The sequence below is a fragment of the Ovis canadensis genome, chromosome X (genome assembly GCF_042477335.2).
Source record: "Ovis canadensis isolate MfBH-ARS-UI-01 breed Bighorn chromosome X, ARS-UI_OviCan_v2, whole genome shotgun sequence".
Classification (NCBI taxonomy): Eukaryota; Metazoa; Chordata; class Mammalia; order Artiodactyla; family Bovidae; genus Ovis; species Ovis canadensis.
The window spans coordinates 77,917,333-77,943,637 of record NC_091727.1 but is presented as its reverse complement, the minus strand read 5'-3'; the positions used below and the strand labels follow the sequence as shown (position 1 = coordinate 77,943,637).

At 37.3% G+C, this 26,305-nt stretch overlaps 1 protein-coding gene across 4 annotated transcripts in view; it reads right to left on the bottom strand.

Moving 5' to 3' along the window:
- Window positions 1-595: 595 nt before the first annotated feature.
- APOOL (apolipoprotein O like) overlaps window positions 596-26,305 on the bottom strand; it is an 85,503-nt gene continuing 59,793 nt past the window's right edge. For all 4 annotated transcript variants that reach the window (XM_070290349.1, XM_070290352.1, XM_070290351.1 and 1 more), the window contains 6 exons: window positions 24,515-24,569; window positions 22,496-22,594; window positions 15,177-15,268; window positions 13,126-13,233; window positions 12,831-12,942; window positions 596-1,100 (listed from right to left, as the gene is read on the bottom strand). In XM_070290349.1, the coding sequence (XP_070146450.1) occupies window positions 1,012-1,100; window positions 12,831-12,942; window positions 13,126-13,233; window positions 15,177-15,268; window positions 22,496-22,594; window positions 24,515-24,569 (555 nt within the window). In that variant the 3' untranslated portion in view covers window positions 596-1,011. The remainder of the gene's footprint in view (window positions 1,101-12,830; window positions 12,943-13,125; window positions 13,234-15,176; window positions 15,269-22,495; window positions 22,595-24,514; window positions 24,570-26,305) is intronic.

Sequence of the window (26,305 nt, the reverse complement as noted above, 5' to 3'; positions counted from 1 at the left end):
TAGTCATGTATGTATGTGAGAGGTGAACTGTGAAGAAAGCTGAGTGCTGAAGAAATGATGTTTTTGAACTGTGGTGTTGGAGAAGACTGTTTAGAGTCCCTTGGACTGCAAGGAGATCCAACCAGTCCATTCTAAAGGAGATCAGTCCTGGGCGTTCATTGGAAGGACTGATGGTAAAGCTGAATCTCCAATACTTTGGCTACCTCATGCAAAAAGTTGACTCACTGGAAAAGACCCTGATACTGGGAGGGATTGCGGGCAGGAGGAGAAGGGGACGACAGAGGATGAGATGGCTGGATGGCATCACTGACGCGATGGACATGAGTTTGAGTAAACTCTGGAAGCTGGTGATGGACAAGGAGGCCTGGTGTACTGCGATTCATGGGGTTGCAAAGAGTCGGACACAACTGAGCGACTGAACTGAACTGAAAACCTCTCCTGGAGACCAGAATAAGAAACTACACAGGAATCAGTAGAAGGAATGCTAAGCAGCACTAAGGGGTCCCATGTAGCACATGGTCCTCTCAAACAGATTTATTTTTGGACATCTAAGAGAAGTTAGCATTAATTAAACAAAGAGACAAAGCCAAGCCCATGTCATAAAATATGTATATTTTATTACATCTCTGGGAAATGCAAAACAAGGAGAGGGGAGGGAACACATCCTTCCACACACCATTCTAATTTAGCTGATATTAATTAAGAAAAGCTACAGCAAATATATATGTGTATATATATTTATATACACACACATTTTTTTTATAAACACCCTTAAAGTCACAAAATCCATCCTAATACTTCTATCTCTGCCTCCTCTTTGAATATTTAATGTTGTTTGGATTGTATTCAGTTTGTGTTTTAGTCACTTATGTGATTTGTCAAACTGTACATTAGAAGATGTAAGGGGAAAACTTGGTTTAATTTATACCCTATTCATCAGTTACCCATTACATGATTTTTTTCACCATTATTTGAACTTCACACATCTTGTAGTTCTCTATGCAGACTACTTCAGCTTCTAGTGCTGTACATATCTATATCTTCTGGATGAGACTGCCCGTGATCCATGAACTTGGGGTCAGGCATAAACTGTGTAGCACCTGATAAAGTGTTAAAATGAAGAAAAAAATTAGTCATCCATTTAACAAACTTCGTGTTGATATGGGGGACACATCAATTAGCAAAACAGATAAAAATCTCCACCAACATGGACCTAACATTCAAGTTGGGTGAAAGAGACAATAAGTTAAGTAAACGGTATGTCAGATGGTGGTATGCAGAAAAATAAAACAGGGTGAAGAGGCATAAGGAAAGATTGGGTGATCTGCAATTTTAAACAGGGTGGCCAGGGAAAGAAAGCCTTATATATTTGAGCAAAGAACTGAAGGAGGTGCAGGTATGAGCCCTGTAGCTATTTGAGGGAAATGCCTTACTGGAGGAGCAGGTGGCAAGTGTAACAGACCTTAGGCATGTCTGAGGAGCCATAAAATAGCCAATACGGCTGGAACAGAGTTAGCAAGATATGCTGATGGTGGATGCAATGAGAGTGATAGAAGTCATGATCAGGAAATAGTGGAATACTAGGCCACACAGGTCATGGGAAAGTTTTTCTCTTGTATTCTAAGAGATGGGAAGTCACTGGACAGTTTTGAGCAGAAGTATAACATGATATTATGTCTTTAAAAAGATTACTCTTGGCTATGGGTAGAAGAGAGTGTAGGGAAACAAGCACAGAAGTAGGGAGACCAGTTAGGAAACTATTATAGCATAGAAGACTGCAGTACCCCAGGATGGAAATGCTAATGGCTGTAATTAGGGCAGTGGAGGTGATGAAAAGATATTGAATTCTGGATAACTTAAGGACAGGATTTCCAAAATGGATTCAGTATGTTGTGTGAGTGATACTCTTCAATTTGAGAAACTAAAAGAATGGAGTTGATATTTACTGAGATGGGGGAAATGTAGAAACATGTTTTGTTGTCATTCAGTCGCTCAGTCGTGTCTGACTCTGCAATTTCTTGGACTGTAGCCCACCAGGTCCCTCTGTCCATGGAATTTCTCAGGCAAGAATAATGGAGTAGGTTACCATTTCTTTCTCCAGGGCATCTCTCAAAATCAGGAATTGAACTTGCACCTTTTGCATTGGCAGGCAGATTCCTGACCACTGAGCCGCCAGGGAAGACCCAGGAACATGTTTGGGAGAAGGTAAATGAAGTGTTAAGTTTTGGGTGCGCTGTATTTGAATTATTAACTAGACATCACTTCATGGCAAATAGATGGGGAAACAATGGAAACAAAGACAGACTTTGTTTTCTTGGGCTCCAAAATCACTGCAGCCATGAAATTAAAAGACGCTTGCTCCTTGGAAGAAAAGCAATGACTAACCCAGAAAGCATATTAAAAGCAGATACATTACTTAACCAACAAAGTTCCATCTAGTCAAAGCTATGGTTTTTGAAGTAGTCATGTATGGATGTGAGTTCAGTTCAGTCCAGTTCAGTTCAGTTGCTCAGTCCTGTCCGACTCTTTCTGACCCCATGAACTGCAGCACTCCAGACCTCCCTGTCCATCACCAACTCTCAGAATCCACCCAAACCCTTGTCCATTGAGTCGGTGACCCCATTCAAATATCTCATCCTCTATCATCCCCTTCTCCTCCTGCCCTCAATCTTTCCCTGCATCAGGGTCTCTTTTAATAAGTCAGCTCTTTGTATCACGTGGCCAAAGTATGGGATTTCAGCTTCAACATCAGTCCTTCCAACGTACACCCAAGACTGATCTCCTTTAGGATGGACTGGCTGGATCTCCTTGCAGTACAAGGGACTCTCAAGAGTCTTCTCCAACACCACAGTTCAAAAACATCAGTTCTTTGGTGCTCAGCTTTCTTCACAGTCCAACTCTCACATCCATACATGACCACTGGAAAAAACATAGCTTTGTCTAGATGGGCCTTTGTTGGCAAAGTAATGTCTCTGCTTTTGAACATGCTATCTAGGTTGGTCATAACTTTTCTTCCAAGGAGCAAGCATCTTTTAATTTCATGGCTGCAATGACCATCAGCAGTGATTTCGGAGCCCAGAAAAATAAAGTCAACCACTGTTTCCACTGTTTCCCCATCTATTTGCCATGAAGTGATGGGAACAGATACCATGATCTTACTTTTCTGAATGTTGAGCTTTAAGCCAACTTTTTCACTCTCCTCTTTCACTTTGGTCACGAGGCTCTTTAGCTCTTCTTCACTTTCTGCCATAAGGGTGGTGTCATCTGCATATGTGAGGTTACTGATATTTCTCCCGGCAATCTTGATTCCACCTTGTGATTGCTCCAGCCCAGCATTTCTCATGATGTACTCTGCATATAAGTTAAATAAGCAGGGTGACAATATACAGCCTTGATGTACTCCTTTTCCTACTTGGAACCAGTCTGTTGTTCCATGTCCAATTCTAGCTGTTGCTTCCTGACCTGCATACAGATTTCTCAGGAGGCAGGTCAGGTGGTCTGGTATTCCCATCTCTTTCAGAATTTTCCAGTTTATTGTGATCCACACAGTCAAAGGCTTTGGCATAGTCAAGAAAGCAGAAATAGATGTTTTTCTGGAACTCTCTTGCTTTTTCCATGACCCAGCGGATGTTGGCAATTTGATTTCTGATTCCTCTGTTTTTTCTAAAACCAGCTTGAACATCTGAAAGTTCACGGTTCACATATTGCTGAAGTCTGGCTTGGAAAATTTTAATTGTTACTTTACTAGTGTGTGAAACAGCTCAACTGGAATTCCATCACCTCCACTAGCTTTGTTCCTAGTGATGCTTTCTAAGGCCCACTTGACTTCACATTCCAAGATGTCTGGCTCCAGATTAGTGATCACATTATCATGATTTATCTGGGTCGTGAAGATCTTTTTTGTACAGTTCTTCCATGTATTCTTGCCACCTTTTCTTAATATCTTCTGCTTCTGTTAGGTACATACCATCTCCATCCTTTATCGAGCCCATCTTTACATGAAATGTTCCCTTGGTATCTCTAATTTTCTTGAAGAGATCTCTAGTCTTTCCCATTCTGTTGTTTTCCTATATTTCTTTGCATTGATCGCTGAAGAAGGCTTTCTTATCTCTTCTTGCTATTCTTTGGAACTCTGCATTCAGATGCTTATATCTTTCCTTTTCTCCTTTGCTTTTCACCTCTCTCCTTTTCACAGCTATTTGTAAGGCCTCCCCAGACAGCCATTTTGCTTTTTTGCATTTCTTTTCCAGGGGAATGGTCTTGATTCCTGTCTCCCGTACAATGTCACGAACCTCATTCCATAGTTCATCAGGCACTCTATCTATCAGATCTAGACCCTTAAATCTATTTCTCACCTCCACTGTATAATCATAAGGGATTTGATTTAGGTCATACCTGAACGGTCTAGCAGTTTTCCCTACTTTATTCAATATGACTCGGAATTTGGCAATAAGGAGTTCATGATCTGAGTCACAGTCAGCTCCTGGTCTTGTTTTTGTTGACTGTATAGAACTTCTCCATCTTTGGCTGCAAAGAATATAATCAGTCTGATTTTGGTGTTGACCATCTGGTGATGTCCATGTGTAGAGTCTTCTCTTGTGTTGTTGGAAGAAGGTGTTTGCTATGACCAGTGCATTTTCTTGGCAAAACTCTATTAGTCTTTGCCCTGCTTCATTCTGCATTCCAAGGCCAAATTTGCCTGTTACTCCAGGTGTTTCTTGACTTCCTACTTTTGCCAGCCAGCAAGTTTGGAAAACTCAGCAGTGGCCACAGGACTGGAAAAGGTCAGTTTTCATTCCAATTCCAAAGAAAGGCAATGCCAAAGAATGCTCAAACTACCGCACAATTACACTCATCTCACATGCTAGTAAAGTAATGCTGAAAATTCTCCAAGCCAGACTTTAGCAATACTTGAACTGTGAACTCCCTGATGTTCAAGCTGGTTTTAGAAAAGGCAGAGGAAGCAGAGATCAAATTGCCAACATCTGCTGGATCATGGAGAAAGCAAGAGAGTTCCAGAAAAACATCTATTTCTGCTTTCTTGACTATGCCAAAGCCTTTGACTGTGTGGATTACAATAATCTGTGGAAAATTCTGAAAGAGATGGGAATACCAGACCACCTATCCTGCCTCTTGAGAAATCTGTATGCAAGTCAGGAAGCAACAGTTAGAACTGGACATGGAACAACAGACTGGTTCCAAATAGGAAAAGGAGTACGTCAAGGCTGTATATTGTCACCCTGCTCATTTAACTTCTATGCAGAGTACATCATGTGAAACGCTGGACTGGAAGCGACACAAGGTGGAATCAAGATTGCTGGGAGAAATATCAATAGCCTCAGACATGCAGATGACACCACCCTTATGGCAGAAAGTGAAGAGGAGCCAAAAAGCCTCTTGATGAAAGTGAAAGAGGAGAGTGAAAAAGTTGCCTTAAAGCTCAACATTCAGAAAACGAAGATCATGGCATCTGGCCCATCACTTCATGGGAAATAGATGGGGAAACAGTAGAAACAGTAGAAACAGTGTCAGACTTTATTTTTGGGGGCTCCAAAATCACGCAGATGGTCACTGTAGCCATGAAATTAAAAGAGGCTTACTCCTTGGAAGAAAAGTTATGACCAACCTAGACAGCATATTCAAAAGCAGAGACATTACTTTGCCAACTAAGGTCCGTCTAGTCAAGGCTATGGTTTTTCCTGTGGTCATGTATGGATGTGAGAGTTGGACTGTAAAGAAGGCTGAGCGCTGAAGAATTGATGCGTTTGAACTGTGGTGTTGGAGGAGACTCTTGAGGGTCCCTTGGACTGCAAGGAGATCCAACCAGTCCATTCTGAAGGAGATCAACCGTGGGATTTCTTTGGAAGGAATGATGCTAAAGCTGAAGCTCCAGTGCTTTGGCCACCTCATGCGAAGAGTTGACTCATTGGAAAAGACTCTGATGCTGGGAGAGATTGGGGGCAGGAGGAGAAGGGGACGACCCAGGATGAGATGGCTGGATGGCATCACAGACTCAATGGATGTGAGTTTGAGTGAATTCCGGGAGACGGTGATGGACAGGGAGGCCTGGCGTGCTGCGATTCATGGGGTCACAAAGAGTTGGACACGACTGAGCGACTCAACTGTACTGAACTGAACTGAACTGAACTTACTAGTGTGTGAGATGAATGCAATTGTGTGGTAGTTTGAGCATTGTTTGGCATTGCCTTTCTTTGCAATTGGAATGAAAACTGAACTTTTCCAGTCCTGTGGCCACTGCTGAGTTTTCCAAATTTGCTGGCTTATTGAGTGCAGCACTTTCACAGCATCATCTTTCAGGATTTGAAATAGCTCAACTGGAATTCCATCACCTCCACTAGCTTTGTTCTTAGTGATGCTTCCTAAGGCCCACTTGACTTCACATTCCAGGACGTCCGGCTCTAGGTGAGTGATCACACCATCGTGATTATCTGTGTCATGAAAATCTTTTTTGTACAGTTCTTCTGTGTATTCTTGCCACCTCTTCTTAATATCTTCTGCTTCTGTTAGGTCCAGACCATTTCTGCCCTTTATCGAGTCTATCTTTGCATAAAATATTCTCTTGGTATGAGAGTTGGACTATAAAGAATGCTGAGGACCCAAGAATTGATGCTTTTGAACTGTGGTGTTGGAGAAGACTCTTGAGAGTCCCTTGGACTGCAAAGAGATCAAATCAGTCCATCCTACAGCAAATGAGTCCTGAACATTCATTGGAAGGACTGATGCTGAAGCTGAAACTCCAATACTTTGGCCAACTGATGTGAAGAACTGACTCACTGGAAAAGACTCTCATGCTGGGAAAGATTGAAGGTGAGAGGAGAAGGGGAGGACAGAGGATGAGATATTTGGATGGCATCACTGATGTGATGGACACGAATTTGAATAGGCTCTGGGAGTTGGTGATGGACAGGGAGGTCTGGCGTGCTACAGTTCATGGGGTTGCAATGAGTCGGACACAACTGAGTTACTGAACTGATCTTACTGAAGATCTGAATACAAATACTGAGTAAGCAGTTAGAAAAGTGAATCTAAAGTTCAGGAGTCTGCTGGGCTGGTTTATAAATTTTATGTTCCTAGACTATAAATAGCATCTAAAACTATGGGACCATATGAGGTCATCCTAACATCATAAAAGAAGTCCAAGGAATGAGCCCTTTGGATACTCCAACTTTTTGAGGTTAAGAATATTAGGAGAATAGGGCAGAGAAGACTGTGAAGAAACAGCCAGTCAGTGAAGTAAGAGAACCAAGAGTAAGTGATATCCCACAGGCCAAGTAAAGCCACTGTTTCAAGGAGGAAGGAGTAATCATTTCTGTTAGAAGTTACTGATGGATTACATAAGATAGAGATTGGGAATGGAACCTGGATTTGGCAGTGTTGATCAATGGTGATCTTGATAAGCTGACTATATACCAGGCAAGATGCCACATTATTTTCATGCATTATCTCTGAATAACACCGTGAGACAGATGACATTTTTATATTATCCATGTTTTACAGATAAGGACATTTTATTGTAGAGAGGTTAAGAAACTTGACTAGTGTCATCCAGGTGATAAGTAGTGGAACCAGGACTGAATCCAGTTTTGTCTGACTCCCAATACAACAACCCTGGATCTTCTGTAAAATGGGGGTTAGAGTAGGCAGAAATGTCACAAAATGTCACAAACCCCTGGCTCTTTTATAAAATAGGGGTTAGAGTAGTCACAAAATTATTGTTAGTATTCAACATAATAATATATACAAAGTAGTACATATAATACCCTGTGCACATTAAGTAGGTAAGAAGAATTTTTATTTTTGTGACATACACTAAAAATATTTTTTACAATTTTTTAAATTTTAAATATTTTTCAAATTCTGATTCATTTTGAAATAATTTTTTTTTTTTTACATTTGAGAGACAAACCTTTTTGCCAGAGAGGAATTTAATTTCTAGTTAAAAGTGAGAAATAGATTTACATACAATTATTTATTTTATGTCTACCTTTTCAGAAAGTTTCTGTTTTACAAACTAGGATAGATCTATATGTAACTGCACCACTAAGTATATTTTAAAAATAGCCAGATCTTAAATAATCACTACCCATGACAAGAATACAGTTCTCCACAGACTTTTAACCTGGAATCCCTATTTTACAGAAGAGCCATGGGTTTGTGACATTTTGTGACATTTCTGCCTTTAACCTGGAATCCCTTATTCATAGCTTCTGTCAGTCATTATTAACTAGAGGAATGTGCATACAGAATTTCCTGTGGAGCTTTTGCTATAATCCACCTGCTTGGAAGCCTCAAGACTTTTAACCTGAAATCCCTTTGGAGGAGGGGAGTCTGTTTATAGAATTCACATGATCTATGAACTTGGATAGGGAAAATTTGTCTTTGTTTTCATTAACCTCTGAATGAAAATGAATGTGTTCTTCAATAATGAATGCAGGCAACAAACCATAATACTATACTCTTAACAATACCTTAGACTCTGTCACTGATAGAAACCATAGATATTTTCGTATCACACTGCAGTTGCAGATATCTTTAAATATTTATACTTACTACTACTTCAAAATTATACCTTTTATCATATATGTTGTTAAATATTGTTGATTAATATAACTAGGGAAGCTCATACATTACTGTGTATTTTGTTTATGCATTTAAAAATATTCTGAGATGGGGTCTATAGTACAAGTAGGTTAAGAAACAGTGTTTCTGACTGTTCCTTTTCCAAATGTATCTTCCTGGTGGAAGCTTTTGGTCAGCACAAGTGAACAATGTACTAAGAAATAGTTTTATCAAATAGACATACTATAGTTCAGTTCAGTTGCTCAGTCATATCCAGCTCTTCGCAACCCCATGAACTGCAGCACACCAGGCCTCCCTGTCCATCACCAACTCCCAGAGTCCACCCAAACCCATGTCCATCGAGTCGGTGATGCCATCCAACCATCTCATCCTCTGTCATCCCCTCCTCCTCCTGCCCTCAATCTTTCCCAGCATCAGGGTCTTTTCAAATGAGTCAGCTCTTTGCATCAGATGGCCAAAGTATGGGAGTTTCAGCTTCAACATAAGTCCTTCCAAAGAACATCCAGGACTGATCTCCTTCAGGATGGACTGGTTGGATCTCCCTGCAGTCCAAGGGGCTCTCAAGAGTCTTCTCCAACAACGCAGTTCAAAAGCATCAATTCTTCGGTGCTCAGCTTTCTTTATAGTCCAACTCTTACTATAGACATACTATAGTAAGCATTGAGAAATACTTATTTTATGTAAGTCTGAATGTGTCTGATTTGCTTAATGTCCATCAACTGACTAAGGTTTCTAACACTTCTACTAACTTTCTTAATTTATATTCTTGTCCAAAATCTGGTCAAATAGTCAGCTCACCTAAATTTGAAAGGCTCTGTTGCCTTTAGATCCCCATCTCTCAAAATTTGTTGAAAGGCTTCAGATTTTTTGTTTATTCATAGCTTCTGTCAGTCATTATTAACTAGAGAAATGTGCATACAGAATTTCCTTTGGAGCTTTTCCTATAATCCACTTGCTTGGAAGTCTCACCTCTGGAAATTCTAATTTATAATTTTTATGTAGAGTGAATTAAAAAAAAAAAAGAAACTCAAGAAATTGTGATGTGGATCCCTCTGGCTTAGAACCACTTAGCCTAGGTCATTTGATTGCTGCCTTTTTAAAAAGGGTTTGTCTCATGCTTTTCTGAGTAATTAAAGATTATATCTTTCCTCAGAAATTTCTTCATCCCTTTCGATAAAAGGCTCTCTGTCCTCCCAAAGAATTAGCAGTCATAAAACTCTTCTTGAATCTCATTCCCTTAATCATCATAATGCTTTTCTTTGTACTTTATCATATTTTAAATCTCTAATGAAAAACTATTTATGCTTAGCTTTTTTAGTCGACTTTAAAAGTAGCTGCTGTTATAGCAAACAGGTAAAGAATAAAGATGTTTATTAAATGGCAATGAATTATTGTCTCAAATAGCCATCTGTTCACTGATAATTTAGTTCACGCCTTATCTCATTTATATTTTAAGCAAGTTAGGTATCAAAAATAGGACAGATCACTAATAAATCACTGAGTGAAGTTATGAATATTAGAGATTCCATTTTTGTTTCTTCTGTATAAAATCGGGATGATATTCAGTATTCAGCTGTCTCAGTAACTGAAACACTTAAACATATTAATCATTGCAAAGTGCGCTCTCACACTGATCTATTCTTTCCATTCTTTTTTCTCTCTCGCTTCAGTTTGTCTTTTTTATCCTATATTTGAGTTCATTATTTCTGTCCTCTTTTTATATACAATCTGCTATCAAACCCATCCAATAAATTGATAATTTCAGGTACTGTATTTTTCACATCTAGAATATCCACTTGATTTTTTCACAGATTCCAACTGGTTGTGAAATTTTCCATCCTTTCATCTATTTTGTTCATCATATTTTCAACTTGATATATTAGTCATAGTCATTTTAAACTGTTTTTCTTCTAACTTCAATATTTAGATCACCTGTGGGTCTGCTGTAATTTTTTTCTCTTTTCTTAGTCACATCTTCCTGTCTTTTTGCATGACTAATATTTTATTTGTAGGACTTCCCTGTAGCTCAAATGTTAAAGAATCTGCCTGCAATTCAGGAGACCAGGGTTCGATCCCTGGGTGTGGAAGACCCTCTGGAGAAGGGAACAGCAATCCACTCCAGTATTCTTGCCTGGAGAATCCCATGGACAGAAAAGCCTGGCAGGGTACAGTCCATGGGGTCGCAAAGAGTCGGACACGACTAAGCGACTTCACTTCATTTCACTTCTAGAAGGTGGACATGACTGAGTGACTAAAACACAATTTTATTTGTATGGTGGGCACCGTGTAATGAAGAACTGTAGAAGCTCCAGATGATATCATCTGCCAGGGTGGGGACTCCTTTCCTTTTTGGGGGAGGGGTAAAGTATTGATACTTACCATCTCACTACAATCAGGCATCGAGCTGTGTTGCAGTTATGTACCTCAGGTATGGTACTCTCTAGCTTCCGATTGACAGCTTGAGTTTCTGTCTCCCTAACACTAAAAGACTGTATGAAATTTTGTTTTGCCTTACAGGATTTTGATTTTGGATATTTAGTGTCATGACCCATATAATAATCTGGGAAATATCATGAGGGGACATGAGTCATGTATGTATGATACACCCCATCCCTCTAAAATAAGAATCAGCAAATTTATTTGCAAAGGACCAAAGTAAACATTTAAACTTTGTAAATCATAAGGTCTCCATCACAACCACCCATTTTAGGGTGAAGGCAGCCACAGACAATACATAAATGAGTGTGGCTGTGTTCCAATAAAACTATTTATTTATGGATACTAAAATTTGAATTTCATACAATTTTCACTTGTCATGAAACATTTTCTTCGGATTTTTTAAAAACTATTTAAATTACATAGGAACTACTCTTGGCTTGTGGAATGTGCAAAAATAGTTAGTGAGCCAGATTTATTTAGCACAAGGTCCATAGTTTGCCAACCTCTATTTGAGAGGGACATTAATCTTGTGAGACTGTGAAAGATTTCATTCTACTTTCATCAGATTTTGAAGAGGTCCATGTCACCAAATTTCCAAATTTGTGACTCCCAAAATAAAAGTTGGCTAGGGATGGTCTGGTCCCATTGATATGCTGTAACATCTCCACAAAGATCTCTGGAGCTGACAGACATTTAGAGAAATGACCAGTTATATTACATACTTGAGGGAATATGATCAACTGTGGATTATTCAGAGAGCCTAAAACCTGTATAACTTATCTTGATTAGAAAAGAGAAGTGACAGGAAGATATTAAAACTCAAATCAGGTTTGTTAATCAGTGAGAGCTTTTATAAAGATTAAGTGATAGGGGAGAAGACTAAAATCTCCTCAGAGGAAATTAGAGACTAAAATCTTGTTTTAAATTAGATAATCTATATGCAATGGAGGAACTTGGACTTCGGTGTTAAGAATATCTAGACTATAAACATATCTCTATTTGTAAACTATAACTTTGGGCAAGTTATTAAGCTCCTTGAATCTCAGTCTATTCATCATAAAACAATTATAATTACATACACACCAGAGGTTTTTTTTTTAATTTTGCTTTTTGGGAGAGGATTGAATTACACATTTATAGCTCTTTGCCCCACAGCAGTTGCTCAGTAAAGGGCAGATATTTTCATTATTCTCTAATTCTCTACCTCTGAGTTGGTCCTATTTCCTTTGTAATAAGATGACTTGATGCATAGTATCATTTACTTAGTACAGATAAACCTACATAAGCCAATGACTGGTGAGTTTATGTGAATATACTATTGAAATGATATCTGTTTCTTTTTGATCACAGTAAAACCATGGTAGTATTTGTTTAGAAAGTATAACTGTCACATTTTGATCTCTCATAGTTGCCTGTAGCAACTAGCAAAGATATTAGTATTATAATTTGTGCTATTTTTACTATTTTATGCTGAAAGTTTTCCTAGTATCTAAACTAAATAAAACTGACTGTGGAAGCAAAGATGGATGGGGATAGAACAAAAAATGGAAACCTGGTATTTCTTCTATGTAGATGTGACATAGTGTTATAGCCTATAAACTAGAAGAATCTAGAAAGACACATTTTCCTTTATCTGATAGAGAACCTCATAACCTAAAAAGATACACAGACTACCGATATGAGAAGGACAAAACATTTATGAAAACACATGAATAAATTCAAACTACTAATTATAATACTATAAAGTTATTTAAGAAAATAATTTTAAAAATGAATTATTCCAAACAAACCTGATGTAGATTTGGTCTTTGTTTCAGAGCTGAGTTCTGTTGGCAAAGGCACTGAATGTTTCAGGTTGTGAGTTGTTTTTGCAGGTGTTTCTATTTCATCAGCACTTCCTAGCTGTTTACCAAAAAAATTTTTCTTTCATAAGTAAATCATTTTAATAAAATAATAAAATATTCTAAAAAATTATAGCATGCAAGGTAGTATATTCCTTCATCTCTTTCCATTCCATTCTTGACCTCTGTCTAGGACATCCACCTAAACGAAACAGTCTACATTTTTAGTACATTTAAACTCTACCTTAGTTTTTTCTTTATGTTCAGGAAGTTTTTTGTTGTTTTTTGTCCACAGTGATTTAACTGCTTCATACATTTGCTGGCTTGTAGCATATGCCTTTTTCCCAGCTACCTAATTAAAACAAAAAGTGAGTCAAATAATATAAATTTTTAAAAGCTAAAATAACAAATATTAAAAAAAAATTATGTCTTGTATTTTATACGAAAAACCAGGTCAGAATCAACAGTAAAGCTATAAGTCTCTAGATCATGATAACACAAAACCTCATTTTCTATATCTTATACAAAAAATTATTTGCCTCATGATATATATTATTTTCAGGTGTGATTTTTTAAAAAGCTTAACAACATGTCACAGAGATATTTCCATATCAGTTGATATACCAGAAGATCTGCTTCTAATAGCTGCGCAGTCTGTACTCTGTAATGAACACATAATTCATTTAACAAATCCCCTATTGATGGGCATATGAGCATTATGATTTGTTGAACAAATCCCTTGATGATAGGCATCCTTTTTTTTCTTTGGGCAATTATAACCATGCTGTAATTAGCACCCTTCCACAAATAACTGGGATCATATACCCTTGTGGTAATTCCTTGGGTATATCATTAAAGATGATATACATTTTAATTTTTGATACTATTGCCACATTGCCTTCAGAAATTCAGCACTGTACTGTAGCAATTTACACTCCCATCAAGAGTATATAACTATTTTCCAACCCAGTTTCTCAGCAGCAATGTTATGAATCTTTTAAATCTTTGTCAAATGGAAAGGCTAAAAACCAGTATCTAAATGATCTTTTAAATTTGCATTTATTTGGTTGCTAATGCATCTTTAATATATTAGGCCATTTACGTTTCTTATTTTGTGGATTGTTTGTTCATATACTTTCTTCATTTTCTTAGAGGGCATTCATTGTTTTCCTATTGATTTATAGAAGCTTTTAATATATTGAAGGATATTATTTAGTCCTGTGTTATATATGTGAAATAACTTTCCCAGTTTTTCATTTATCTTTTAACTTTGTATATGGTATACTGTGATCAACAGAAATTATGACTTTGATGTAGCAAAATAATTAATTTTTTTTGATGGCTTCTGGCTGTGTTTTAAGAAGGCCTTTCCTATCTCAAGATTATACAAAAACACCTTTCTGCTCTTCTAATATTTTATAGCATTATATTTTCTCATTATATCTTCATCCCACCGGCAATATTTTTGCATGATATTTGGTAAAGGTCGAAGTATTTTTCTGAAATGTCAATTATTCCAACACATTTCTTGAATAGCCCACCTTTTCTTTACACACTGATCTGAAATGCCACTTGTACATTAATCCTCAAACCAGCATTTATATTGTTTTTTTAATATAAATTTATTTTAATTGGAGGTTAATTACTTTACAATATTGTATTGGTTTTGCCATACATCAACATGAATCCGTCACAGGTATACACGTGTTCCCCATCCTGAACCCCCCTCTCTCCTCCCTCCCCATACCATTCCTCTGGGTCGTCTCAGTGCACCAGCCCCAAGCATCCAGTATCATGCATTGAACCTGGGCTGGCGATTCGTTTCATATATGATATTATACATGTTTCAATGCCATTCTCCCAAATCATCCCACCCTCTCCCTCTCCCACAGAGTCCAAAAGACTGTTCTATACATCTGTGTCTCTTTTGCTGTCTCACATACAGGGTTATCATTACCATCTTTCTAAATTACATATATATGTGTTAGTATACTGTATTGGTGTTTTTCTTTCTGGCTTACTTCACTCTGTATAATAGGCTCCAGTTTCATCCACCTTATTTGAATTATATTTTAACAAATTAATCCTATTTATTTGTGATAATCATGTAATTAACAATGGCATTAACAAGCTGAGATGCTAATGTGATTTTGCCACCAGAGTTGCCACCAGAGTTAATACCAACTATATTTCCCTGAAAATTAAATGTTACAGGTACTGTGTGACATTTAAATATTGTCACACTGAGAATTTAAACAAATACTGAAATGAAGCTATCACTTAAAAAGAGCTTACCTTTGCAATTATTACTGATTGAACGGGGTAGCAAACAGTTGCTCCCAAAGTGGCCAATCCCAATGGATAAGCAATTCTCTTAAACCGAGAACCTGTAACATTAAAACACACTATTAAACTCCAAACAGATGCTGCCAGACACTCGATGCTTTTATAATTTTAATGTTTTCTTTGTTCCCCTTTAAGCCATCATCTATGCTAAGTTATTTTTTTAGGTAAAAATACCAATCAAGATGAGAGGTAAAATGTCCGTAAGTATCACAGTTCAATGAATATCTCTTAGTTGTCACATTCAATTTAAGAAAAGTAGTCTCAAAAAAAAAAAGTGAAAGTATTCTCAATCTAACATTAATAATTACCTACACAAAGGGGGTTGATGATTTTATTCTTTTTAAAAGCTAGGTATTTTTTCATGTCCTAAGAAACCCAGAGTTGTAGCCACAGTTTTTTCAAGTTTGTAACACCATGTTAAACTGAAATGGACTCTTTTTAGATATCTTTTTTTTTTTTTTTTACTAAGTCTCTGGAAAGCTGAAATGATCCAACTAACTAATAAAGTTAAAGATTTTAAAAGGTACATAGCTCCTTCATGTCATTGCTTTAGAATACTGAAGTAATAATTTAATAATTGCAAGTAACTTATAATCATTCATTCATTTTACTAGTGCATTAATTAAGCATCTAGGAGTCATTTTGAAACTGTTTAAAGTAGCAAAATTCTTCAAAAAAAATCTTCCAAATAGAACCTCACTAGGAACTTCATATATAAAATCTATAGACTTGAAGTTATTCCAGTTAGCCTGAAGAAGTGCAGCTCATTATCAAGCCCTACCTACATGGCTTTTCCACTATTCCCATACCATCACTGAACACGTTCATGGAACCCTAGATTCTACAGAATAGTTTGAAACCCACTGCTCTAAGCTGTAGCTTAGTTCAAACATACTGTTAATTCAAAACAGTATGTATCTTAAATGCTTGTGTGGGTACCCTTGACTCTAAATATGATCTGGGAAATTATTATATGTGATTTCTAATTATGGTAAGTACTTTTATTCTCTAGAACAGAATTTACAACTCAATTTAAAAATTAGACAGTTTATCTGGTATATCAGTAAAATATACCAGCTTATCTGGTATATCAGAAAAATATACCAGGCAACTTCACAGTTTAGGGAAGGTAAAACAAGATATATTTCTCTATCTGGTTTTGACTATCAGTAATGAGGCCATCTACAGTCATGTCTACAATAGACTGAACATTGAGGGAGGTGGGTAGGTAGGCTGCTTCAACCCTTAGTTTTACTTTCCTTTAGATATAGACTGGTTTTGATGATATTGGGAAAGAAGGTCTAATTATATTAAAATATGTCTTGCTCACTATTTTCCTAGTATCTTTAGTTTGGTTCTTGATTTTATTGACCTAATATTTCTTAATGTAGGTTTCTTTGACTCAGCCAAATTCGAATTCTGCTGCTCCTAAACTTGGAAGGTGACAGTTTTTCCTTTATGTGTCATCTTATTTTATTCTTTATTTACTTTTTTGTAGTTCCTATACTTTTAAAAATCATTTTAAAATTGAAGTATAACCATTCCTTTATTGATTGACATTGAATAGTATACCATTCTCTAATCAGCTATCCAAATATCTAGTATATGATGCATACATATGCTTGGATTTATTCTGTTTTTTCATATGAATATATATCTATGGGAAAAATGGAAGTGTGGTTAATTTACAATGTTGTGTTAGTTTCAGGTATATAGCAAAGTGATCTAGTTATATATATTCTTTCAGATTCTTTTCCATTATTGGTTATTACAAGATATTGAATATAGTTCCCTGTGTTATATCATTGTTGTTTATCTAGTTTACATATAGTAGTGTATATATGTTAATCCCAAACTCCTAATTTCCCTCCCTCTCTCATCCCCACTATCCCTTTTGATAACTATAAGTTTGTTTTCTATGTCTATGATTCTATTTCTGTTTTTTAAATAAGTTCATTTATATAGTTTAGATTCCATATATAAGTGATATCCTATGATACCTGTCTTTCTCTTACTTCACTTACTATGATAATTTCTAGGTCCATCCATGTTGCTGTAAATGGCATTATTTCATTCTTTTTTTATGGCTGAGTAATAATATTCCATTCTCTGTGTGTGTATATATACACACATCATGTATTCTTTATTATTTTAAATATTAAACAGATTTGCATTCATCCTCTCTTTACTTGATATAAAAGGCCAGGTTACAAGAAAATAAATTGCATTTGTGTTCAACTGCCCTACTCCTAAAAGTAGGAAATGACTCTAGACATAGTCACTAACTAGCTATATAATATGTACTATGCAATCATTGAATGATTTTCTTTCTCTAGAGCTCTATCTGTAGCATTAGAGGATAACACTAAACCAACATCTTTCATACTTTTTTGACCATGACTCACACTGAAGAACAAATTTTGACCTATCTCTCTTTGTCTGTTTCTATTTCTCTTTCACACACACAAACACATACACACACACTACTGAAACAAAAGTTTCACAATATTTATCCATACTGAGTACAAAACACTCTTATATTTGCTATCCTCCTCTATTTTATTTTTGAATAAAATGCTTCCTGAGAATCACCATATTTATTTCACTACTTACTTATAAACTGAGCTCTGTAATTTAAAAAATATTGGGTTACATTATTCTCTACTTCTGACACTTTAGAGTCATTGTGGATGACCTAAGGAATAGTTTCTCTTACAAGTGGATTATGAGAACTGAGTAATACACTTTGGCCAGTTTCCTTTAAAATTGAATTCTCTGTCTTACTGTTACATATGGTGATCTTGGTTTTCAATGTCTTTCCTAACAAATAATTTATAATATGTATGCAATTAGAGGTTGCATATAGTGTTAGAACAAAAACTATGATACAAGGAGCCATTAATACTATCTATAAGGAAAGTGTTAGATCTATTGTGATAGATACATGGGCTATAGTAGAATGCTGGAATGTTCTTATAACTTACAGAGGTTTTATATGTGATTAGGTATACTTGGGTTGAGGCTACTTTAAATACTAAAGCTGGGTAAACCAACCATAATGTATCTGATGTCAAACTCCAGGCTGGTTCAGAACTGTGGTTCAGCTGGTTCTAACCACATGTAATTTAGTTTGGAGATAATGACTGACATTGGGAGACAGAAGATAAATGGAAGGTGCTCAAAATGGCTACTGACCAGAAGTAAGGGCTTAAGTGAGGAGGGGAGGCAGTAATTCTTACTGAGAGAAAATTCCATACCAGAGATGGAAGATGGGCAAATACAAAATTAACCATGTGCTTATGAGAGTTATTTAATGATGTGCAGAAAAGAGTTAACATATGCCCAAGACTGCTACCGTTACTAAGGTATGCTTGCAAGACTGGCAATTAGCTGGCACCTGGAAACCTGACTGGTAAGTAGTTCACTACAGTAACAGAAACTGTTTCCTGAATCACAAGAATGGTTCAGTTCAGTTGAGTTGCTCAGTTGTGTCTGACTCTTCACGACACCATGGACCACAGTACACCAGGCTTCCCTGTCCATCACCAACTCCTGGAGTTTACTCAAACTCATGCCCGAGTCGGTGATGCCACCCAACCATCTCATCCTCTGTTGTCCCCTTCTCCTCCCTCCTTCAATCTTTCCCAGCATCAGGGTCTTTTCAAATGAGTCAGTTCATCAAATCAGGTGGCCAAAGTACTGGAGTTTCAGCTTTAGCATCAGTCCTTCCAATGAATATTCGGGACTGACTTCCTTTAGGATTGACTGGTTGGGTCTCCTTGCAGCAGTCCAAGGGACTCTCAAGAGTCTTCACCAACACCACGGTTCAAAAGCACCAATTCTTCAGCGCTCAGCTTTCTTTATAGTCCAACTCTCACAAATAACATGGTTTATGCTGAACCACTATTGATACTTTCCTTCTGGGAGTCTGGAATATTGGTACACGCCAGTGTACCAGACAGTGTTTATATGACTAGTCTCCAATAATAGCTTCGGTCACTCAGTCTCTAATGAACTTCTCTGACTGACAACATCTCATAAGTATTGTCACAATTCATTAGAGGAGGAATTAGTTGCATCTTATATGTGAACCGTGAACTTCCAGATGTTCAAGCTGGTTTTAGAAAAGGCAGAGGAACCAGAGATCAAATTGCCAACATCTGCTGGATCATGGAAAAAGCAAGAGAGTTCCAGAAAAACATCTATTTCTGCTTTATTGACTATGCCAAAGCCTTTGACTGTGTGGATCACAATAAACTGTGGAAAATTCTGACCTGACCTGCCTCTTAAGAAACCTATATGCAGGTCAGGAAGCAACAGTTAGAACTGGACATGGAACAACAGACTGGTTCCAAATAGGAAAAGGAATACGTCAAGGCTGTATATTGTCACCCTGCTTATTTAACTTATATGCAGAATACATTATGAGAAACGCTGGGCTGGAAGAAGCACAAGCTGCAATCAAGATTGCTGGGAGAAATATCAATAACCTCAGATATGCAGATGACACCATCTTTATTGCAGAAAGTGAAGAGGAACTAAAAAGCCTCTTGATGAAAGTGAAAGAGGAGAGTGACATTCAGAAAACTAAGATCATGGTATCTGGTCCCATCACTTCATGGCACGTAGATGGGGAAATAGTGGAAACAGTGGGTGACTTTATTTTTCTGGGCTCCAAAATCACTGCAGATGGAGATTGCAGCCATGAAATTAAAAGATGCTTACTCCTTGGAAGGAAAGTTATGACCAACCTAGATAGCATATTCAAAAGCAGAGACATTACTTTGCCAACAAAGGTCCATCTAGTCAAGGCTATGGTTTTTCCTGTGGTCATGTATGGATGTGAGAGTTGGACTGTGAAGAAAGCTGAGTGCTGAAGAATTGATGCTTTTGAACTGTCGTGTTGGAGAAGACTCTTGAGAGTCCCTTGGGCTGCAAGGAGATCCAACCAGTCCACTCTGAAGGAAATCAGCCCTGGGATTTCTTTGGAAGGAATGATGCTAAAGCTGAAACTCCAGTACTTTGGCCGCCTCATGCGAAGAGTTGACTCTGGAAAAGACTGATGCTGGGAGGGATTGGCAGCAGGAAAAGGGGACGACAGAGGATGAGATGGCTGGATAGCATCACCGATTCGATGGATGTGAGTTTGAGTGAACTCCGGCAGTTGGTGATGGACAGGGAGGCCTGGCGTGTTGCAATTCATGAGGTCGCAAAGAGTCAGACACGACTGAGCGACTGAATTGAACTGAACTGAACTGAACTATGACTTATACAAGGAGCCTGGTGGGCTACAGTCGTTAGAGTCACAAAGAGTTGAACATGACTGAAGTGACTGAGCATGCATACATGACTTATACAACTCTACTGGGAGTAAACTCCTGTAAGCTTGTAATTTGTTTCCTCTAAGCTTTGCCTGATGCATCTTTTCCCTTTGTTGAGTTTACTTTGCATCCTTTCAATGGAATAAATCTTAGCCATAAATATGACTATAGGTTGAATCTTCTAAGTCTTCTGAGCTAACCATCTAACCTGGGAATGGCTGTGGGGACTCTCTCTGTACAAGTGGTATAGTGACAAGGAAGGACAAAGTTGGTAGAGATACAGAGTGCAAAGATGAAAAGAAATGAAACATATTAACCCTCATGTGCTGAATAAGAGTAGTGACTGAGTTGTCTACCTCAGAATCTCCATTCCCAGCTAGCTGATGTCAGTTCCAATAACCTTGATCAGGATGAAACCAAGAGGGAATAAATTTTTTTCTGAGATGTATCAGTATCTCTGTCTCAATTTCTTAATATAGTCCCCCAAATATGGGTGTTCACAACTAAGCAGAGAAAAGCAGTTTGAGTGGTAAGTATACATTATTATATAAATGTAAATTTTTCAAGATCCTTTTTTTAATAGTGAGATATTATTAAGATCTTGTCAAAAATAATGTTATCTAAAAGATGAAAAACAAAATGATAAATTACAATTTTAATAGGAACAGCTATATATTTTTCAAATTTTATTTTTAAATGACCATTCAGGAAATTCAACTTTTGGGGGGTTCAGTTCTATCCATTTTAATATATGTAGAGAGTCATGAAACCACCACTAAAATCAGGATATGTTCTATCACTCCCAAAAGTTACCTCATGCTATCCCTTTGTAGTCACACCTTTTCCCCACTTCTGTGAACCACGGACATTCTTTGTCACTAAAGTTTTGCCTTTTTGAGAATAATATGAATGGAATCATACATTGTGTAACTTTTTAAGACTGGCTTCTTTAACTCAGATTCATCAAGATTGTTGTATGTGTCAATAGTTCATTCCTTTTGTTCCTAAATAGTATTCCTTTGTATGAATGTGCCACAGATTAGTTCACTGTTGAAAGACATTTAGGTTGTTCACAGCTTTCAGTGGCTATGAACGGAGTTACTATAAATACACCAGGGAAGCCTGGCATGCTGCAGCTCATGGGGTAGCAAAGAGTCAGACATGACTGGGTGAAAGAACAACAACGACAACTATAAACATTAGTGTACAGGTTATCCAGGGTAAATACCCAAGAGTAGGAATACTGGATCTCATAGTAATTACATGTTTAAGTTTATGAGAAACTGTCGGGTTATTTTCCAGAATGGCTATCTCATTTTGTATTCCTACCAAAAGTGTACAAGAGTGTCAGTTGCTCTACAATCTCAACTACATTTTGTATGAGTATTCTTCTTAATTTGAGATATTCTAATAGGTATGTATTGTTATCTCACTGTATCTTTTTTGAGAAATTGTTTTTTAATTGAAGGATAATTGCTTTACAGAATTTTGTTGTTTTCTGTCAGACATCAACAGGAATCAGCCATAGGTGCACCCATATCCCCTCCCTCCTGAGCCTCCCTCCAATCTCCCTCCCCATTGAACCCTTCTAGATTGCTATATAGTTCCCTGAATCATACAGCAAATTCTCATTGGCTATCTATTTTACATATGGTATTGTAAGTTTCCAGGTTACTCTCATCATACATCTCACTCACAGTAGTTTTAATGTGCATTTCCCTAATAACTAATGATATTGGACTTCTTTTGGAATCACTGTATTTCTAAAAACACAAAAAAGTCTTTACAAAAGTAAAGTAAACACATGGTACTATGGAATCTAAAAATTTTTTACATTAGCCTATCCTACTAACATTCAATAAGGGACATGTGGTTTTCCTGTAGCAGTAAAATTCAGAAATTAGTATAATAGCATTGAAAGAGGGAATATATATATTTTAACCTTACCTTTTCTTGCTGAAATGAAGCCTGCCAATCCTGAAACTGTAATCACTCCAACTTTTGGAAGAAAATCTCGAGGTGGATTCTTCAGATATACATATGCATCTCAAGAAACCAGTTAAAAATTAATATGAATAACTTACAATTGGGCATTCATATCAGTATGATGAAAAGTTAAGAGATTTGCTAAGATAATAGCAGATGATTTAAACATTCGTGAGTGCCAACTCATTGGAAAAGACCCTGATGCTGAAAAAGATCAAAGACAAAAGGAAAAGGGGATGAGATGGTTGAATGGCATAACTGGCTCAATGGACATGAGTTTGAGCAAACTCCAGGAGACAGTGGAGGACAGAGGAGGCTGGCAGGCTACAGTCCATGGAGTTGCAAACAGCTGGACAAGGCTTAGCAACTGAACAACAACAAAAAGAACTACACAAAATAATGATTTAAGCAGCAACTTAAAAGGCCAGTTATAATAGTTACCTGCTACAGAATAAAAATCTTCCTTCCACAGCTTATTTAATAGCATTTATTTTCTTAATAGAGGTGATTATTACACTTTAATGAAATATAATGCTAAAGTGCAGACCTTAAGATGGATTACTATAAAGTAAATTCCTGATTGTGTATGCACAATAATGGAAATGCTTCTGGCCTTATCTATTTAAACAATGGTAAGACACAGAATGGAGAAAGCAATGGCAACCCACTCCAGTACTCTTGCCTGGAAAATCTCATGGACGGAGGAGCCTGGTAGGCTGCAGTTCATGGGGTCACTAAGAGTCAGGCATGACTGAATGACTTAACTTTCACTTTTCACTTTCATGCACTGGAGAAGGAAATGGCAACCCACTCTAGTATTCTTGCCTGGAGAATCCCAGGGACAGAGGAGCCTAGTGGGCTGCTGTCTATGGGGTCGCACAGAGTCAGACACAACTGAAGCGACTTAGCAGCAGCAGCAGCAGCAGCAGGATACAAAAAATAATTGAAATAGATACTTTATTAAGGAACTTTGAATAAGGGTCTAACAAAACATGTAGCTACTACACTCTGCTTGTCACACTGTTCCCCAGTAACCTCAGAGTAGTTGTTGCTCTCAGTTAAAACCAATGGTCAGAGTACAGATAAAAAGTAGACAGAGAGTGGGTAGAGGTCCAGATTTCTTGACTTTTTTACATGTTTATATGGTTTCTGGTTTCATGCAACCCCCAAAAACACTCTTCTATCATAATTATTTAATGAATTTCATTTATTTAATATTCCTCAAGGCTGATGAGGCATATAACTTGGAATTAATGGGAATTAACCTCTACACACATTATATGATGATACATATACAGGTTATCAATATCAGCAACATTTAAAAATTTTAGCTAATCTTTCTGTCCCTACCCCCACACACATTTATTTTGACAACTGACTCAGTTTAAGAAGGGAGCTATATCTGCTGCCAAACTCCATTATCAAATTAACAAGTCAAATACAACTGTTTTCCAACATTAGCTCAAATATTCTAGGGTGACTAATTGAAGTACTGTTTCTGAGCAATTGGTAGCAAACTACTATGCATTTTAACAGCAAACAGTACTTATTTAAACTAACTAATAATAATGGAGATATATTTCTAGTTTATGGTTTATGAATATGTAATATGGGTTTTGTAGCCAAAACAGTTTTAGTCCAGGTGTTGCCACTTACTAGCTATGTGACCTTGGTAATCCACTTAACCCTTCTAAACCATAAGTTCCTCATCTATAAAATGGGAGTAAGTATAATACCAACATCCACAGGTTTGCTACAAAATTAAATTAGATAAATTATGTAAAATGCTTATTATAGTGCCTCAACATATAATAATTGCTAAATAAATAATGGATACCATTGCTTTATTATTGTCATAAACTGCTATATGGAGTAAAACATGATAATGGATAACATTCCAGGTATGTTTTCTCACATGTAAACTCTGCAAGTTGAAAAGACAATAGAACATTTCCAAATATAGATGGTTCACTCACCTACCTTTTCCAAATTGCACTGTATCCATTATACCATTTTTCACAAAGACATAAACACCCTAGTAAAAAGGAGGGGAAAAAGGACATCTGTATTTTTGAAGATGTTAATAATTAGGTCAAATAGCCCACATCTCTGAGAGTTTATGAAATTTCACCAAAATATATCTAGCTTCTCTATTATCTATCAGGACACTTCTTGAACTTAGCTTCTCTTCTTATTTTTCATCTATTTAACATGGATAATACATGTTATTATTTTCCTCATATAAATGGGTAAATTAATGCCTAGAAAATAATCATTGCAGCTCACAGAAAAGTTATTACAGAAATACAAAGATTTATCATCTTAGTTTATGACAGTGTAGAAAAATGAATGGAATTTTTAAAAAGTATGAAGAGAGGTACCTTTCAGCTTAGAAGCAACATCTGCTTAATAAAGATGTAAGAGCAACAACATTAATGATTTGTGGAGAAAACAACAAAAAGCCTAAACAAAGTGCTTCATCTCCCTTTTTCTTAGTGTGCATTCAGTTCAGTTCAGTCGCTCAGCTGTGTCCAACTTTAGCCATATCATGGACTGGAGCATGCCAGGCTTCCCTGTCCATCACCAACTCCCAGAACTTGCTCAAACTCATGTCTCAGTTCAGTTCAGTCGCTCAGTTGTGTCCGACTCTGTGACCCCATGAATTGCAGCATGCCAGGCCTCCCTGACCATCACCATCTCCCGGAGTTCACTCAGACTCACATCCATCGAGTCCGTGATGCCATCCAGCCATCTCACCCTCGGTAGTCCCCTTCTTCTCCTGCCCCCAATCCCTCCCAGCATCACAGTCTTTTCCAAAGAGTCAGCTCTTCGCAAGAGGTGGCCAAAGTACTGGAGTTTCAGCTTTAGCATCATTTCTTCCAAAGAAATCCCAGGGTTGATCTCTTTCAGAATGGACTGGTTGGATCTCCTTGCAGTCCATGGGACTCTCAAGCGTCTTCTCCAACACCACAGTTCAAACGCATCAATTCTTTGGTGTTCAGCCTTCTTCACAGTCCAACTCTCACATCCATACATGACCACAGGAAAAATCATAGCCTTGACTAGACGGACCTTAGTCGGCAAAGTAATGTCTCTGCTTTTGAATATACTATCTAGGTTGATCATAACTTTTCTTCCAAGGAGTAAACCTCTTTTAATTTCATGGCTGCAGTCACAGTCAGCAGTGATTTTGGAGCCCCCAAAAATAAAGTGGCAAGAATACACGGAAGAACTGTACAAAAAAAGATCTTCACGACCCAGATAATCATGATCAGGTGATCACTCATCTAGAGCCAGACATCTTGGAATGTGAAGTCAAGTGGGCCTTAGCAAGCATCACTATGAACAAAGTTAGTGGAGGTGATGGAATTCCAGTTGAGCTGTTTCAAATCCTGAAAGATGATGCTGTGAAAGTGCTGCACTCAATATGCCAGCAAATTTGGAAAACTCAGCAATGGCCACAGGACTGGAAAAGGTCAGTTTTCATTCCAATTCCAAAGAAAGGCAATGCAAAAGAATGCTCAAACTACCACACAATTGCACTCATCTCACACGCTAGTAAAGTAATGCTCAAAATTCTCCAAGCCAGGCTTCAGCAATACTTGAACCGTCAAATCCCTGATGTTCAAGCTGGTTTTAGAAAAGACAGAGGAACCAGAGATCAAATTGCCAACATCCTCTGGATCATCAAAAAAGCAAGAGAGTTCCAGAAAAACATCTATTTCTGCTTTATTGACTATGCCAAAGCCTTTGACTGTGTGGATCACAATA